We start from the raw sequence: 17,084 nt of genomic DNA on the forward strand, positions 1-17,084 counted from the left end.
GGGCGGGTGGGGGGCACTTCAGATTCTACCAAAATCCGACACTTGCTTCCCGTATCAGTGAAACATGCAATCTCATTCTGAAACATGCATTCTCAATCTGTACTGGCCATTTCAAACATTATTATTGCAATTGTGTATTGTCTGCAGAGGGGTAGAGCACACACAAGATAGAGCATGATTTCTAGCACAGAATAAGAGGTTAAAATGTTGTTTTTTTTCAAATATGGCTCATATGATTTTTCAAAGCCTATGTGGAGGCCACAATTTCACCTGCTGTCAGAAATAAAATAGCACAAAGCCTTGGTCTCTGTAGAGTAAATGTCAAGGCTGCATACAGCAAAGATCCCCGAGTCCAAACGTATAGGGTATTGTTGGCTGTCAACTTGACACTGTCATTGACACAGACAATAACTAACAAATGCCACAAAGAAATGCAATCTTTATTAGCCATTGTTTTTTTCTTCAGATTTTTTTTCTTTTTTACAATATTTGCATTTTACAGCATTTACAAAATTAAAGGACTTGGTGCTTCAAAGTGTATCAAATTGAAATGCTAAGAGCAATTCGTCAAAGGTTCAATTACAAAGTAAACGTCCTGGGGGACCATGTGTAACTGTGTACATAAAAATAATCTAGTCTTTACATTTTTCTCTGATGTTTTAAAAGAGGAGCTTCACGATGTGGAGTGGATGAGAGTTGCCATTTAAATGGAACCAGATGTGCAAATTCCAGACAAAAAAAAACAAACAACCTGCAGTTATCCTTCAGCATGTTACATGTTGTATTAAAATGTTCACTTCAAAAACACCAACCAGAAACCAACTAGAAACTGAGTAAAAACCCCAGGAGCCCACCTTTTTTTTTTTTTTTTATACACTTCTTTCCCTTGGAGAAGGAGAAACTTCTTCTTTAATCTCTTAAATTTGGCTGAACATTACCCTGTTACTGTTATAGAAAGTAGCTTTATGGTTGTGTGACATCCTGCTGCCACATAAAAGTTGGTGAATAATATTACTAATGAAAGAAAAGAGATGGAAAAAAAAAAAAAGCAGTAAATGAGCAGAATAAGAGGAGATGATGTTAATGATCACTGTGTGAGCAATGACAGTACCACTGAGGTATGAAGACAAAGTGTGTAAGAACAGCCTGTTTCTTTTCTTTGATGCTTTCTCCTGAATTACAGGTGAAAGTTGACAATGACAGAAGACAATTTGTTCAACAAGTAACTGGTGTACAAAAATCTTGTGTACAAAATCAGTGCTTGCAGCATGTGTATGACCAAAGTCTGGTGTAAATCTGTATACACACACACGGCAAAGATATGGTAACAGTAAGCAAATATGGATAAACCAAAATTTAGTATACAAAGTAAACTGACTTAGTCCCTTCTTTTCACAACGTCCCATCAAAGAGGAAAAAAAACAAAAAAACAACTTACTTTGAAACTTTCACCTTTCAGATACGCTGTATAACCTCCGCACACTTTCATCAGCTCAAAACACAAACAATGAAAAATGTGGGTAGTAAAACAATTTGGTTGAAGCCAAGAAAAATATTAAATTATCCTCAAATTCCTTGTCTGCAGCGCGTTAACCAAAAACTATGGCATTTCACTTATGGCAAATTTATTCTGCAGTTGTGAACTATAAGTGCATTAGTGAACTTTCACCCTGTGCTGTGTTATCAAACTCTCACTCTGTCTGACATGTGCCTAATTCCTCATCTTCACACCTGTATTTCTAGATCTGGAAAAGTAAACAAAACATGACTTCAAGCAGTTGATGAGCCATGAAAATGATGCTGGTTCAATTTCCAGAGTCTATTTAACAGGTTGACAGCAGTGGTGTTTGCAGGTCTCTAGCCGGGCATGAGCAGAGCTTGGGCTTTCATAGACTCTGGGTGGCAGGGTCCCAGCTGTACAGGGGGAAACACCCCCAGGCGAGAGTTCAGACTTGGCTCTGTGGCTCCGAGGAGGCTGGAGGCCAGCCACGGTGCCTGACGCTGATGGTTGTCAGGGGAACCGTGAGTGAAGAGTGCCGAGGTGTTTTTAAGCCCACACTGAAGAGGAGGGAGGGTTGCAAGACAGCCAGGACAGAAGAAGGAGGCCGTAGACCAGGTATGGGAAACTTCCATTTCAGACTTGGTTTCAGGATGTATGTGACCCATTGAGGCAAGGAGGGAGCCCCAAAGACACAATACTGATGTCTGTGAGGAAGCCGATGGGGGAGCTTGTTTGTGACCTATTCCAAGTGCATTGGTCTGACGGTTCAGGCTCTTGTTGGCTTGAACACAGCAGGGGGGGCGCTGGACTGCCGCAGGAGCTTCTGGGTTTAGGTTGGAGGTCTGAAGGTGGGCCGGGCTGGTCTCTGCTGTGGGTGCAAATGGGGACTGGCCGCTCCTGGAGAGACTGAGCTGGTGCAGGACAGCGCTGGTGGCAATAAGGCCAGCCACACTGGTCAGATAGACCAAGCCGAGCATACAGGATACCTGAGAAGAAAATGAGATTAAATCTTACAATCAAATCTAAAAGACTCAACTCCTCCTGGACTGTTTAGACTGTTGAGTTGTTCGCTTTGTTGCGAGTTATAAATGAAGAACAAAAACAAAAAGACATTTAAAAAATATGCCTGAGGCTCCCATCATGAGACCTCGCCCACACATATAAATATCCTTGCAGCTGCCTTCAAATCAAATCCCCCTCTCACCTTAGTAAAGTGCTGGTAGATAGCTGTGAGGGCCTGACTCCATGCTGATTGCTCCAGCAGTACACAGAGGTCAGTGTAGGTGAACCAGCCACGTTTCATCCCCTGCCGCTCTGCAATGCTGAGGACACAGAGGCAGTCAGAAATATTCCTTTCACAAACTGGTTTTGCTGCTACAGAAAGGATTCACAGCACTTTTTCATATTTTGTTTTACAACACTGAATTACAGAGAATGTAAGCTGGCTTTTAAATGTCCATTTGGGGGGCTGAAATTTGTTGCAGACACTTTTGTGGTGAAGTTGACAAACCAACCTGGTTTCTAGATGACTCAGTATATCAAAGAAGTCATTTGGATCTGTGAAAAGGCTCCATTCCTAGAAGATATGACACATGGGTTGGGACAAAGAACTCGAACCATACATATCTGCAGGGACACAACACACACACATAAAGTGCCACTTACAATGGCATTCAAGAAGTTCATCTCCAGGTTATTGACAGTTTGCACGTCCAGCTTCCCAGCTGCTCCCCACTCATCGTTGAAAACTTCTTCTTCCTCTCCTTCGTCATACAGGTACTTGCTGGCAACCATCTAATTCAAAGTGAGAGATCAGTGCTTTGTTAATAAACTATCTATTAATTGCAGAAAACAGCAGTATAAGAAAAAAGGTATCAAACTCCACTCTGAAAAGAGTGGTGAACATGTTATTATACCTTTAGAAGTTGAAACACATACCATAGAGATCAGGAAGAGGTCAGAGGAGGAGATCTTTTGTAGGTATTCAGGGTTTCTATGTCGGAGCCGTTCTATGTAAATTAGAGCCAGCATCATGGCACATGGAGAGATGCAAGCCTCCCTGAAGGAAAAATAGATAGCTTTCAGTGTAGAAATGGCAGTGTTAAATTTAGTCCCAGTAAGATTGTGCAGTCTATGCAAAAGTGTATATAACACAGTACATACCTGGCAACATGAGCTGCATACTTCTTCTGGAGCTTTCGTATTGGGCTTGGGGCAGACTTCTGGAAGATTTCGACGGCGATATCTGAAATAGTGGAAAGTAAAGATAAAAGTTGACTCTCACATGATTGCAACTATTTGTTTACATATATACATTAATTCTGGACATGTACTGAGCAAGTTGTATACTGGCACAACTTTGAACTTCTACCAAAAATGTTTTACAAACACAAAAGTTCCCCTTTCTTGATGCTGACTTTGCTTTTGATTTTTATGAAAGTGCTCAGTTCTTTGTACTAACCTAGTCCAAAAGCAAATATTAAACTCACCTGTAACAGGGCAAGAGAGGGCATCTAAAGAAACGTCTTTGTCCAGGCCATAATATAGTCGCTTTCTCACTCTTTCAGTCAACTTCTGGTGTCCAGGAAGAAACTGTAAAACAGTAAAATGAGCTGCCTTACTATAGCTGCAGTTTTGGGGAACTAGGTTAGGCTAGACAAGTTAGGTTGACGTAAAACGTTTCCTGTAAGCAAAGACATATGCTCACTAATTTTATTTACAAGCAAACTTACGAATGCTTTAATCGACACATTCGTTTACAGCAACTGTATAGCATACTATCAAAGATCCTCAATACTTATATTTGTCTACTGTCTCTGATACTATATAAGGATATTAGCTAAGCTAATGCTAGGCCCGTAGCAGGTCAACAGAAAGTGAACCTTAAAGTGACAGTGGCTAACTAAGTAATAATGTTAGCTATTGGAGCTAACGTTTTTTTTAAATTTTAAGTGACAAATTATTAAATATTAGTCAGAATCATTTAGCATGGCAATATAGCCAACTTTTGTCGTCGGTAAACACACACTGGGATAAGGGACCCACCGTTAACTAACCCCGCTGACATGAACGTCAGCTAATGCTAGCTAATGCGCCTAACGATGGCTTCCGCAGTTTGCTGACCCAGCGTAACTCAACAACATACCGTGAACTCCTGGAAGTCCGAGAACTGAAACGTCTTTTCGTTGAATAAAGCGTCGAAATCCATATCTCCTATCGATTAAACATTAGTCAGGCGAATAATGAAAAGACGACCGCTTGGCCCCCGCCTGGCTGGAAGAGCACAGCTAGCAACACACGCCCTGACCGGGTGCTACAGTCAGTGACGACGGGAGCCTCCAGCAGTTTGGCTCTTTCCAGACAGACACAGATGCTGGGACTGGGCGGGGTCGCACTGTGGAAGTTACACAACAGCCATGATCTCCTATTGGCCAAAAGATACATTTAGTGTTATGATGTTTCTATGTAGGTTTACATTTTTAATTGATAAAGCACATGCTGGCACTTTGCCATACCTTCAGTAGTCTGTGTGAAATATGAGCAACAACAGAATTGAAACATTGATCCAATATTTGGGTGATATACAAATGTCTTATGATTTTACATACAAATCCATGGAAAAAAACTTTTATTGTTCATAAGTACAAGACAAAACTCAGTTACAATACGTAATAATAATGAACAGTACCTTTATGAGGTAGATGTAAGACATTAAATTCATATTTTGAAATACTGTATATGATTGTATGTACTTATATGTTACATTAAGTGAGAATAACAGTAGGTTTTCTTACCACATTGGCCATTTAGTTTGATGGTATAATCAGCTCTATTGTGTTTAACTGCCAACAACAGGCAGACATGGATTGTACAACTTTAAATGCAAATCAGCCAGTTTGCCAAAAGCAATTAAAAAAATTCCTACATTGCCACATTGTATCCTAACTTCTTTAGTAAAAATTAATTCTTCACAATACAGACAACACAATGATGCTGATGATCAACACCATCCCATTTTATCTTAGTGATCAAAAGTATACAGAGGCTTACACAATAAAAAAATATATCACTTTAAATAACAGCGGAGCTCAGAAATGAACCAGAAACTAAACGAAGCTGAATAAAATCCCTGACAGCTTGTTTATCGAACAATTGTCATTAACATTTAATTCAGTGGGAAAAAGAATCATTAGCCTCTCAGCCCAACAAGATGCAATGTTGAGGCTGTGATTAGTGTTTTTATTGCCACATTTCTTGCAACTCTTCCTTTTGTATCTTTACATAATCTATCAGACAGCACAAACCAACAAAAGTGTGTTTTATATATATATATATATATATATATACTAAAAAAAAAAAGACAAAAAAGTGGTGGGAGTGCTTCTAAAAATAAAAACTTCCTCATAATAAGATGAGACAGGGTGCCACCTGATGGAGGTATGATATAACATGTATTACTTTCATTAGCCTTGCACTGAACGTATTGTTTTGAAATCTTTACAAATTAGTATCTACATCTGTTTTTTTACAATGTGGTAATAATTCGACATTTCTGCTCTTGTTCCTACATTAAAAACTTTCTGCATTATCACAACTAATACTACAAAATGTCTTTTGATACATTTCTGAACACTTCCCCTGTGTTTCTGCCTCCTCCAGCATAAGGCACCTTCCCTCCTGCCTTTGCACATTTAACAAATAAATAACATTTTCATCTAGGTGTACATTAAAATCAGCTTTAACTTTTTACAAATAAAAAAAAACGGGATTTAAAATGTTGAGTTCTCTTTTACAACAAACAAATAAATACATTCAGCGGCTGTGGTGGCCTGAAGAAGTTGACGGTGGCTGCAGTTTCTCAGACTTGAGATCTTTGGCTTCCGTGTCTGACGGGGAATCTGAGTCCTGGGCCTGCTGCTGCTTCATCCACATGTCTGCATACATGCCTCCCTTGAGTAGCAATTCCTCGTGTCTTGGATGGAGAGAAGGTGAGTCACTTACGCTCCAGTGAGCAAGAGCATGTACTGTATGGTTTTCAGAACAATAGATCAATAAGGCGCACTTACCGTCCTCGCTCAGCTATCCGGCCATCACTTATAACAAGAATCTGGTCTGCTCCGATGATGGTGGACAACCTTTTATATCAAAACAAAACAAAACAAAGGGACCCACACAACTCATCAGATAAAACCACTGTCTTCTTTACACAAATTAACAAACTTAGAGGAGAAAAGGCCCAATAAAACATGGATCCTTTACCTGTGAGCGACAACAACTGTTGTCCGATTGGCACAGACTTTAGCCAGTGAGGCCTGAATGTTGCGTTCTGTTTGTGTGTCTAGCGCAGAGGTGGCCTGCAGAGAGACACTATCTGTTAGAACAGCTATGAAAGCCTTTCAGTGTTGAATAATGGCGAAACATAGTGAAAGAAGTTGTGCAATAAGTTCTTTCATTTAAGTAAAAGCTGAGCAGCAACTGGTTCAGTTTCTGTCTGCTTGTCCACTCAGATGTCTCACCTCATCCAGCAGGATGATCTGTGGTGCTTTGAGGATAGTTCTGGCAATGGCCACCCTCTGCTTCTCTCCTCCACTCAGCTTCAGACCTCTTTCACCCACCTGCGTATCATAACCTGAAAAAAACGAAGTAGATGGTAAAAAAATAGCTTGTGCAATATAGGATGAGATCTTACAGCTGCTCTGCTTTCAGATAAAAAAAATTAAAAAAAATCTGCCGGAGGGTTAATCGATAAGTTACCTTCAGGGAAGGTCATGATTTTCTCGTGGATATCAGCAGCTATAGCAGCCTCCTCCACCTCCTGGTCAGTAGCAGTGATGCGACCGTAGCGAATATTATCTCGGATGTTGTCGTTGAAAAGCACGGTATCCTGGGGAACCACGCCGATATGAGCTCGCAGAGATGTCTGCTTCACCTGAGGAAGGACAATGAAGACAAAGTAATTACTAGTCCGCGGTGCGCCTATGTAAACACACACGGTCACATACAGCTATATTAAAGGCACTATAACTATTGTGCTTTCATTGCTCTTGGTAATCTCAAAAGCAAAATAACCAGGGGCTAATTTATACTTGTAGCAGTTTAATGACTTCATTTGCACATGAAGTGATTTACAGCTCCTTGTAATGCGTATGAGGACTTGCTGCTTAGCTCTCGTGGCACTATATCAAGCTGTCCTTCTATGTCACTGATGTTTGCTCACATTGTGAAGCTTCAAATATTAAATTTAATAGATAATGTATCACATGGACATTGTGAACTCAAATGTAATTATTGTGGCCACAGTTCATAATGTTGTTGAACCTACCAGGTAATATTTATTCATGTTATTCTGTTCACCCCCAGCACATACACACTGCGCTTGTCACTCACTTTTGATATATCCTGGCCGTCGATGCTAATGCTGCCTCCCTGAATGTCATAGAAACGGAAGAGCAGTCGAATGATGGTGCTCTTCCCAGACCCCGACGGTCCAACCTGGGGTGATGAACAGAAAGCAATGAGGATGCAATCTCAGGAGAAAAAGCATAAACACAGGCAGGGCTAGTGAGCAGAGGGTTGACATTTGCTCCTCAGACTTACCAGGGCAACTGTTTGTCCTGGCAGGACAGTGAAGGAAACGTCCTTCAGAATCTCCTTGCTGTAAAACAGTTTAACATGTAAATGCATAGTCTTGTAAAACTCTAACTCGGCTCAAGAACTTAACACATCATAAAGTTTTACTAAAGCCTTTAAAGCAAATGTGAACCAACCCATTCGTGTAGCTGAAGTAAACATTCTCAAACTCCACTTTTCCCAGTTTGTAGAGAAGGTTCCCTGCATTCACTTCATCTTTCACCTGCAGAGGGAGACGAAGACAGAAAGTTTTAAAAAGCGGATCAAACTACAGGACTGGGGGTGTAAACACAGATGTGTCAGTTTCTCGTGTACCTCTTCATCTTCTTCGAAAAGTTTAAACATGTTCTCCATGTCAATGAAAGAATTCTGGATCATTCTGCAGTAAAAAAAATAAAAATACAGTCAACAGTTAACAACAAGAACAAGCAATATCATACAATTCAGACAATTAAGGCAGATGGATCCTTGCTATGCCTCTTCTTACCTGTAGTAGGTTCCAAACCAGTTGAGAGGGGTGTAGAGCTGGATGATGTAGGTACCGAAGAGAACAAAATCTCCGACCTTGGAGGATAAGAGGATTTTTTCAATGGGACGAAGTAACACATGGAATAAAGTTTTATCTATTTCAAGACATCATCTTAAAAGTGTTTAGTTTCGTCAGTGTGGTCAGTACCTGGAACTTTCCTTCAGTCACAAAGTAGGCACAGAGCAGGGAGCCGGCCAGCAGGCCTGTTCCGATGATGGCGTTCTGTGTTTGGTTGAGGAAAGCCAAGGACGCCTGGGTCTTCCACTCTGACACCTACAACAGGAGGAGACAAGAACAATCAGACGCAGGCCTGTATAAAAATTGTAATAATGGATACATATATATATATATATATATATATATAACAACTACAGTCACTGCTCCATGTATAAATGCAGACAACATGCTGTCAAAATAATCTCCTAGAACAACAATGCTCTGTTTTCATGATCTGCTTGAAGCAGACCACTGACATTTGTCTTTTTCCTGTTCTCTTTGTTTTTAAACTAAACCATAAAAAAAGACATAAATAATTCTATTTCCTGCATCCTGGATTTCTTCTAGTGGCTGTGTTCAGTATTCTGCTAAACCAAACCTTGTGCTTAATTGGTTGTTATGAATAAATACCTGATATTTTAAGATGGTATCCTCGAAACGGCCGACCTCATAGTTCTCTGCATTGTAGTATTTTACCTATAAAAAAGACAAAAAAAAAAAGCATGTTTCTTGGATTTATTTTGAAACGTCTCCATGATCCAAAAGTCAGCTGGACAACAAAATGTTTGACGTACCGTCTCAAAGTTTAACAAGGAGTCCACAGCCTTGGACTTGGCATTGTTGTCCTGCAGATTCATGTCTCGCCTGTACTTGGTCCTCCACTCAGTGATGATGATGGTCAAAGCTGGTGGATACACATGTTTTATTTGGGGCTATGTATTTTTTTAAATTCATTAATCAGTGGCACAGCTACGGTTCAAAGTGTGCAACTCACTGAGGTACAGGGCCATGCAGATGAAGATGATGAGGCCGAACCAGGCATTGAAATACGTGATGAAGTAGATGATAGAGATGACAATATCAGCGATAGTAGGGAAGATGCTGAACACTATGTAGCTGTGAAAGAAGAAGGGACAGTTGAGTCATTGCAATAAAAATTTGAGTCCAGGAAAAACTGTGGTCCTGCTACATATACCTAAAATTTCCAGTTGATAATCCAGCATCACATCCTGTAACATCTTACCTGAGCAAGCTGTTAATGGAGGAGGTGCCGCGGTCGATGCTTCTCAGGACGTCACCGGTTTTGCGGCCCAGGTGCCAGCGCAGGGAGAGGGAGTGCAAGTGGGCGAACAGACGCACCTGGACCACGCGGTTGGTGAACTGCTGCACCCGGATCCACAGGAAAGAGCGCATGTTGCTGACAAACCCTGAGGCACCTGGGGAGAGGCAAGGATGCGGATGCTACTATGGTCGTGTGACATGTGATTTGAGGCGGAGAATCAATGTGCAGTATCACTTTTGTACATCTTTTGTGACAGAACAGAGTCACTACATTATCCATCCAGTCCAGTCTTACCTGCCCCTCCGCCCTGCAGGAACTTGAGCAGGACATAAATACACACTGTAGTGGCCACAGTGTACCAGCTGCTGCGATTAGTCAGGTCATTCACTGAGAGAGGGATGAAGACATAAAAGGTAAATTAGAAAAAGGTCAGGTATTTGGCTCGAAGATAAGGAGATAAACAAGACAATAAACACGGCAAGTGAAATTCTGAAGGCGTTCTTTGACACCAAGGTATTTTATATTCCTCTCTCTGGCCCTCTGGAAACTCAGAGATATCAAGAGAAGGTTGGCTCAATTTTATCGGATCACACGTCCTGAGGAACAGTGATGTTGATGAGTCTGTCAACAAGCCTCTAGGTGTATTTTCAACATTATTCGATGGCATGTTTTTACATCGCTCTTGAGGCTTTTCGGGCCTGTGGTTCAAAGTGAATAAATGAAAACCACTATTAGCTCGGCGCAGGCAGAAACAGGACATTTCGCTTGTGAAGCAGCTCTGAAATAAAACATTTGAACATTTGACTCTACAGGGCAAAATAAAAAGATATGTGACTCACCAATATTCTTGTAGTAAATGGGTACAAAGACATTAATAGCCCTCTCGACTCCCAGCAGCCCTAAACAGAAGACGACCAGCAGCTGGAGGAAGATGTTTCCTCGGGGCCACATGTAGGGAACAAGCAGACGCACCTTCTTTCTGAAACCCTGCCAGGTAGATTGGTTGTCCTGTGTTCTGCCCAAAAGACTCTGAGATAGAGAAACACATTAAGTACCTAACACAGCACCGGATAGTGTATAACAGCAGAATACAGGGTGTCCCAGGTTTTAATGTTGTGAGTTGTACATCACTACCTGTCCACTGTTCTCTACATCCCGCTCATCTTCATTTATCAATAGCATGTACGGTCTCCGTGGCAACCCCGGGGCTTTGAGACCAATGAAGAAGAGCAGCCCGGTGCCAATGTAGCGCATTAGCCACAGGGCAAACTGCACCTGAGGGGTTCATAGACAATTTAAAACAGATCAATATGGACACCACATCGCACAATTTAATGGCTGTAAAACAGTCATGCATGAGAAAATGAATAACTTGATAGCTGCACTAGATGTGTCCTTTACAATAAAAGGACAGCCTCTGAGTAACTAACATCGCTGTGTTATCATACAAGTTACTGTTATCAATTATACTAATATTTATTTTAGGTTGCTCTTAAAAAGGGGGTGGAAATCTGAAGAGTACCACTGCACATTACAAACAACATTTTAAGTGAAGGGCAGATAAAATAATAATAAGAACTCTTTAAAAGTCAAGAGTGAATAAATGTCAAGTCATGCTCAGTTATACAAACAAAGTTGAAGCTCCTGCAACTGACTCATTGTGGGAGGGGCTACATTTTGTCTTATGATTTGATTGGTTAACAGTGTAGCACTAGGGATCTGAGAGTAAGACCTGGAAATGACTCAGCAAAAAAGGCTTTAGTCTTATGCTCTACTGGTGTTTTGCACTTTTGACATGCAAGCTTTCTCGCCTCGTTAGCAGGGTGGATACTTTGTTACACCTGAAACACGAATGGCTGCATAGCTTTGAGCAGAGTGACTCATAAGACATGCAGATCTTTGAAAAATAACTAAGAATAAGAACATACACTATCAGTGCATTCTTGGATTAACATTAGAGAAACTAAGTTAATAAAGCTTATGAATAGATAGAAAATCCTAAATACAAAATCTTGAATAGATAGGAATGGAGATAAACTGCCATTCACAAGCTGCATGCTAGTATAGACAACAGTGGCTCAGCCTGGAAATAGTGTTAAAACATCACGCCAAGCACTGTCGAGTCTGTCTTTTTCTATTTTAAAATCGAAGGCTGAAAAAAATGAATCTTCTCTTACCTGCTGTTGATTGTTCTCCAGCGCCCACCACCAGTGAGGACTGTACCAGGATATGAAGGCTAAGTTCTCAGCTGAGAAAGCCAAGGCCCAGAAGAGCAGGAGGACCGCGCTGTGCCCCCTTGACCGGTCCATCACCAGGACCCTGCGTCTCTCCACCCTGAGCAGTGCTATAGCCCAGGCCCAGGCCAGCACAGAGAAGCAGCCATACAGCAGCACATAGCCTGGGAGCTCTCCTCCGCTGGCAGCCCGCCACACTGTCCCACTCAAAAACTGGAGGAGGAGAAGGATGGAGACAGCCTGCTGGAAACCATAGAGGCGGGTGCGTGGGATGAACTTGGGTTCCATTGCTGTGCCATATTTCTGGTAGAATATGCAGTGGATGGTGCCGAGGAAGAAGGCGATGGTGAGCAGGATGGTGGGGACCAGCGTGAAGTAGAAGCAGGGGGAGATACCTTCATCCACCCAGGTGTGGGAGATGGAGGCATTGGCTTCGCAGTAGCTCTGCATAAACACCATGGCTGGAGCTGGGGAGAGACAAATGATTTCATTAGAGATGTGAAACAACCACTGATTAAGTGCAAAGACTAAACAGCTTAAACCTCCAGAACTCAGGAAACATGCTACAAAATAAAATAGAGCCTTATAACTACTAACCTTATAACTAAAATATCCTCCAAACAAAGCAAGAGTCCCTCTCTTTTAGATCCAACACACACTTGGCTGTCTGCTTGGCTCTGTTATATTTGGCTGTGACTTCACTGACATTTAGTAGCTGAGTCATGGTTCACTATTGCACCTGCTTTTGCTGCTGGTTATAAATCACCACCACACAACCCATTTACCAACCATTACCGGAATGTTTGCCAAATATGGTGGGCAAAAACACTTCATACGAATGACAATTTAAGTGTAAACTGTTAGTATACCCACTCCAATACCATGCACATTGACAGGCCAAATGCACAACAAGCAAAGGAAATATATATATAGATAGACATGAAGTAACACGCTGTTGTTAGTTGTAACATTACCGTATTTACCGGGCTATTGTTGTCAACTTCACACGTACTTGAAGTCAATAACAGAGGCTACTCCAGAGAAGCTAGCAAGTCCGCTACGAGCTACTAACTGTTGAATAGCTTAGCCGGCTATAAACAGCTTTAACAACAGTTTCTAACGTGGCAGACAGCTGAGAGTGAAAGGCATACACAGTTAGGTGTCTGTAGTCATGCTGCTGAAGAGGTTGTCCTTGTAGCGCGTGTGTTAAACAACAGCTAATCCATGACTCGGCAATCGAGATTTACACAACAGCGTTTGACTACACGGCCTGAACGTCAGCGCCCTCTAGAGGATCACAGAGAAATCGATTTTAGCAGGCAGGAAAGAGCAACATGGATACAGGCCATTAATAAGCCGGGTAGACCTAAAAATAAAGAGGAAATTAACAGTGGTGGAAAAAAGTATTAAGAGATTTTACTTAAGATAAAGTAGCAATGATGCAGTATAAAAATACGGCATTACAGCTAAAAGTTCATAGTTTTACGTAAAAGAACAATAACTATTACCAGTAAAATGTAAGGATTAAAACTGTCTCTCATTTTCACTTTAAATTACATGTACATCATTAACCATACATCTGCACTGTTATATCTATGAATGACATACGTCTAATTTCATATCAATTGGACATGTTGTGTTATGGATTGTATGAACGCTGATCAATTTTTGAGCCGTGCGAACCTGCAATGTCACAAGATGGTCAGTAGATGGCACTAAATACGAAGGTATGATAAGAGGAAACAACAGGCTCAGGTATGAACAATAGTTCATAAAACCCCACGACCATAAACACAAGTGGCGAGGAAAAAATACTCCAAGAGATGGAACATAATTACAATGCGTGACATGTTATTAACTGCTAACAGGGTATCATTTTACTCCTATATTAAGGCCAGTGAATGAGTGATTAATGACATTATAGCAACAAAACCCCTGTGTGCCTCATCCACCGAAAAGACTCATTTTCAAATCAAAGCGACATATAAAGAACATCATCTTTCAGTGATGGGGGGGGGGGTTAAGTTTAGAGCTTTTCCCATCAAACTGTAAATTCAGGGTTTAGTTGAAGCAAGGGAAGTGACTCAAAAGCCAGCTGTCGCATCTGTCCTTCCTATAAGGATAAAGAAAAGACTCTTCAGGAGAAGTGTATGTGTGTATATGTACCTGTGTGAGAGGAGAAAAAAAGGGGGAAGTACATCCTGATGGAGTGTGTGAAAGAAACAGAGAATAAGCCAGAGCGAAAGAGCTTGTGATCTCTTGTGTGAGCTTACAGACACACACACATACACACACACACACACACACACACACACACACACACACACACACACACACACAGGACACAGGCTGAGATGGGAAAAAGGGGTAAATCTTATCATTTAGAGGCTTCACAATGGGCATAAAGAGCTGCTAATCTGCTTCATCTCCCTGGTTCTTTTGTGCGAGTGGAAATGGACCGTCTGTCCATCGGCTGCTTGTCACCCCGCTCTTTTGTCCCCCCCCTCCCGTGGATGTGATGGCCTGTCCATCACAACCCTCATCTCTCTCCCCTTTTGTGGGCGTCTACCTCAGCATACAGACTCAGTTGGAGCCCTTTAAGTTCGTAAGGTGTGTCTTTTCATGTATTCAATCCACCTTTTCTCCCCTTTCTCCTTTATGGTTCTTTGTTCAGTTGAAGCTGCCTGACACATATGGACGGGAACAGGCGGGGATAAGACGGATGTGTATGCCAATCTAATCCGTTGATTTAGTGAGAAAAGAATATTGGTGGTATTAGGAAAGGTACGTCCAATCTCATTAGTACTAAGGGCGATCAATAAAGCTTTCGGTTCTGTTGAATGTAGCATTCATTGAAGGATTGGGCTTTGTGAATTCAGTTCTTACCACAAGCTCACTGGCAGATGACCTTTGCTACCTTTAATACTCACAAATCACCCATGATTTATTGTGTGGTAGAATGGGAACCAAGGCAGTTCTATAGAGAATATAGGCTGGCAAGCATCTACCTTTGCTGCAGTGCTGTTGAGCAAATTTCTGTTAGCTTCCATTTTCCATCCAAATATAGAGACTAATAATCCTCATTTTCAGAAGGACATTCACGTCCAGAATGCAACATGGGATTCAACGTTGAATCATATTTTTCAGTTAGGATAAATAAAGGCTGCTCTTGCGTTATATAGATATGTGAAAGAATGATCCGACATTACATTCAGGCATATGTCGAATGATTTTGACATATGTATTCATGCACACAGCTTCACCCTCTCCACTATTGTCTGTTTTTTGAAGAGACGAGCTTATCTGCCGGAGACAACCCACGGTTAAAAATCATACAGAATTTCCTGTAGGAAATTATGCGCCAAGTTTGTGTTTTAGACATCTGGTCTAGACTCTCTCACTGACCCACACACTCATGGTTTTCAACCTGTTTCATCATTGTGGTACTTGAGTGAATGGACCACCTACAGTTTTTGTGCTGAGTTCACTCAGATTTTTTTATGTGAGGGGATAATGAAGAGTCAGATGCTGTTATTTTTGATACTTCATGAAGGCCTTTAAACAGGTGACTAGCTTCTCAGCACACAGGGTGGACGATCTGCAGCTCATGAGATGTTCCAAAAAAGCTTTCCACTTGGAAAGACTATCCACTTGGCCTACTGAGCTTGACATTGTATCTCTGAGTTTGAACTTGTACTGTCTGACCCTGGCGGCCCACTGAGAGCAGTTCAGCCACTTTTTCCTGCTGTGAAGAGCAGAACAGCGCAGGGGATAAGATCTGCTGTCAAACCGCTCTTGACAAACACAAAGGGGTTCCCTCCACTGCTGCTGAACTGCACCCTCGCCGCAGTCCTCTATGTAGAAAGATAGAGAGGCAAAGGGGAAAGCAGGGCTTAGAAGCACAGGATAGAGAAACCAGATTGACTGTCCACTGTCGTCAGTGTGTGGGTGAATCTGTCACAGATACAGAAGCAGCGTGGGCTAATTTTCGAGAATACGCAGAGCCACAAACTGACCTATCTACACGCTGGACAGGAAAACTAGCAGCACCTTTCTTCTGCACATGACACATGGAAACACACACACCCTGAACAGTAAATATAAATATAGATATCCTACAATACTCTGCTTTGACCACTAGAGGCAGCCCTCGCTGGAAGATGCAGATTAACAGTTCATCAATGAATAAAAGAGGGTTATTGTGTATTCCTCAGACGTGCAGGCAGCAGTGCGCTACTGCACGAGACTTTACAATAAACAGCAGAATGAAATATGAACTTGAAAGGAAGTATTTCAAGGTGGCTGCCGTGCTGCACCAGAGACTATAGTACATCCATACTATCCACACAAAGTTTGTGCTTTACAGACAGGAAAACCATAACACCTTTCTCCTGCACACAACTCCAGCAAGAAGAGATGCTTTCTGAAAACCCGTGGACAAAATAGTCTCGTCATTATTTAATCGTCTTGCCACAAATGTTCAAGGCAGTTTAAAAATAATGCACCAAAAGCCACTTCATAAATTGAAGCCACTTAAAAATGAGCACTAAGCTAAAAAAGTTTTAATTCAATTAAGACTGTATTGTGACACGGTCCAGTCTCCACAGCTTTGGTGAGGTTGATGCGTTTGACCTTGAGATACTTTAATGCAACTTCTGCAAAAATCCACAACCCTATAGAGTGAACTGCAGCGGCTTTATTATGAGCATGGCTGCTGCTGGACATCACGGGTCTGCAGTAACTAGTAAACTGCATCGCTTGTTGGATATGACCTAAAGAACATGGAGTCAGCCCCACCATAGAGAGCTGTTTTATATTTACACCAAGGGAATAATTAATTAAGGGTCATTTTATTGGATAAAACCACACAAACTTCCACATGAAAACTGAAAAAAACGTCTTGAAAATAGA

General features: G+C 41.5%; 2 protein-coding genes across 6 annotated transcripts; both read right to left on the reverse strand.

Annotated features, from left to right (window-relative positions):
• Positions 1 to 419: 419 nt before the first annotated feature.
• Positions 420 to 4,838, reverse strand: cnppd1 (cyclin Pas1/PHO80 domain containing 1). Its single transcript, XM_023393358.2, has 8 exons — positions 4,647 to 4,838; positions 3,991 to 4,093; positions 3,665 to 3,746; positions 3,440 to 3,560; positions 3,167 to 3,295; positions 3,016 to 3,077; positions 2,706 to 2,823; positions 420 to 2,487 (listed from the first exon to the last, which is right to left on the reverse strand). Exons 1-8 carry the CDS (start codon positions 4,707 to 4,709, stop codon positions 1,858 to 1,860), a joined length of 1,308 nt encoding a protein of 435 aa, XP_023249126.1. The 5' UTR covers positions 4,710 to 4,838; the 3' UTR covers positions 420 to 1,857.
• Positions 4,839 to 5,112: 274 nt separating this feature from the next.
• Positions 5,113 to 13,407, reverse strand: abcb6a (ATP binding cassette subfamily B member 6 (LAN blood group) a). Of its 5 annotated transcripts, none has more exons than XM_023393361.2 (20): positions 13,325 to 13,407; positions 12,117 to 12,640; positions 11,074 to 11,214; positions 10,779 to 10,968; positions 10,234 to 10,326; positions 9,901 to 10,093; positions 9,652 to 9,773; positions 9,452 to 9,561; positions 9,288 to 9,353; positions 8,808 to 8,933; positions 8,619 to 8,695; positions 8,447 to 8,510; positions 8,269 to 8,354; positions 8,099 to 8,156; positions 7,889 to 7,993; positions 7,256 to 7,430; positions 7,018 to 7,130; positions 6,761 to 6,855; positions 6,568 to 6,636; positions 5,113 to 6,473 (listed from the first exon to the last, which is right to left on the reverse strand). In XM_023393361.2, exons 2-20 carry the CDS (start codon positions 12,630 to 12,632, stop codon positions 6,314 to 6,316), a joined length of 2,559 nt encoding a protein of 852 aa, XP_023249129.1. In that variant the 5' UTR covers positions 12,633 to 12,640; positions 13,325 to 13,407; the 3' UTR covers positions 5,113 to 6,313. The 5 variants fall into 5 exon arrangements, with proteins under 5 accessions (XP_023249129.1, XP_087026309.1, XP_087026308.1 ...); XM_087170183.1 differs by having other exon boundaries at positions 13,186 to 13,399; XM_087170182.1 differs by having other exon boundaries at positions 13,148 to 13,399.
• Between the last annotated feature and the right edge of the window lie 3,677 nt (positions 13,408 to 17,084).

The sequence above is a fragment of the Seriola lalandi genome, unplaced genomic scaffold (genome assembly GCF_002814215.2).
Source record: "Seriola lalandi dorsalis isolate HSWRI2012SDOR001 ecotype SW California unplaced genomic scaffold, Sedor1 jcf7180002054933, whole genome shotgun sequence".
Classification (NCBI taxonomy): domain Eukaryota; kingdom Metazoa; phylum Chordata; class Actinopteri; order Carangiformes; family Carangidae; genus Seriola; species Seriola lalandi.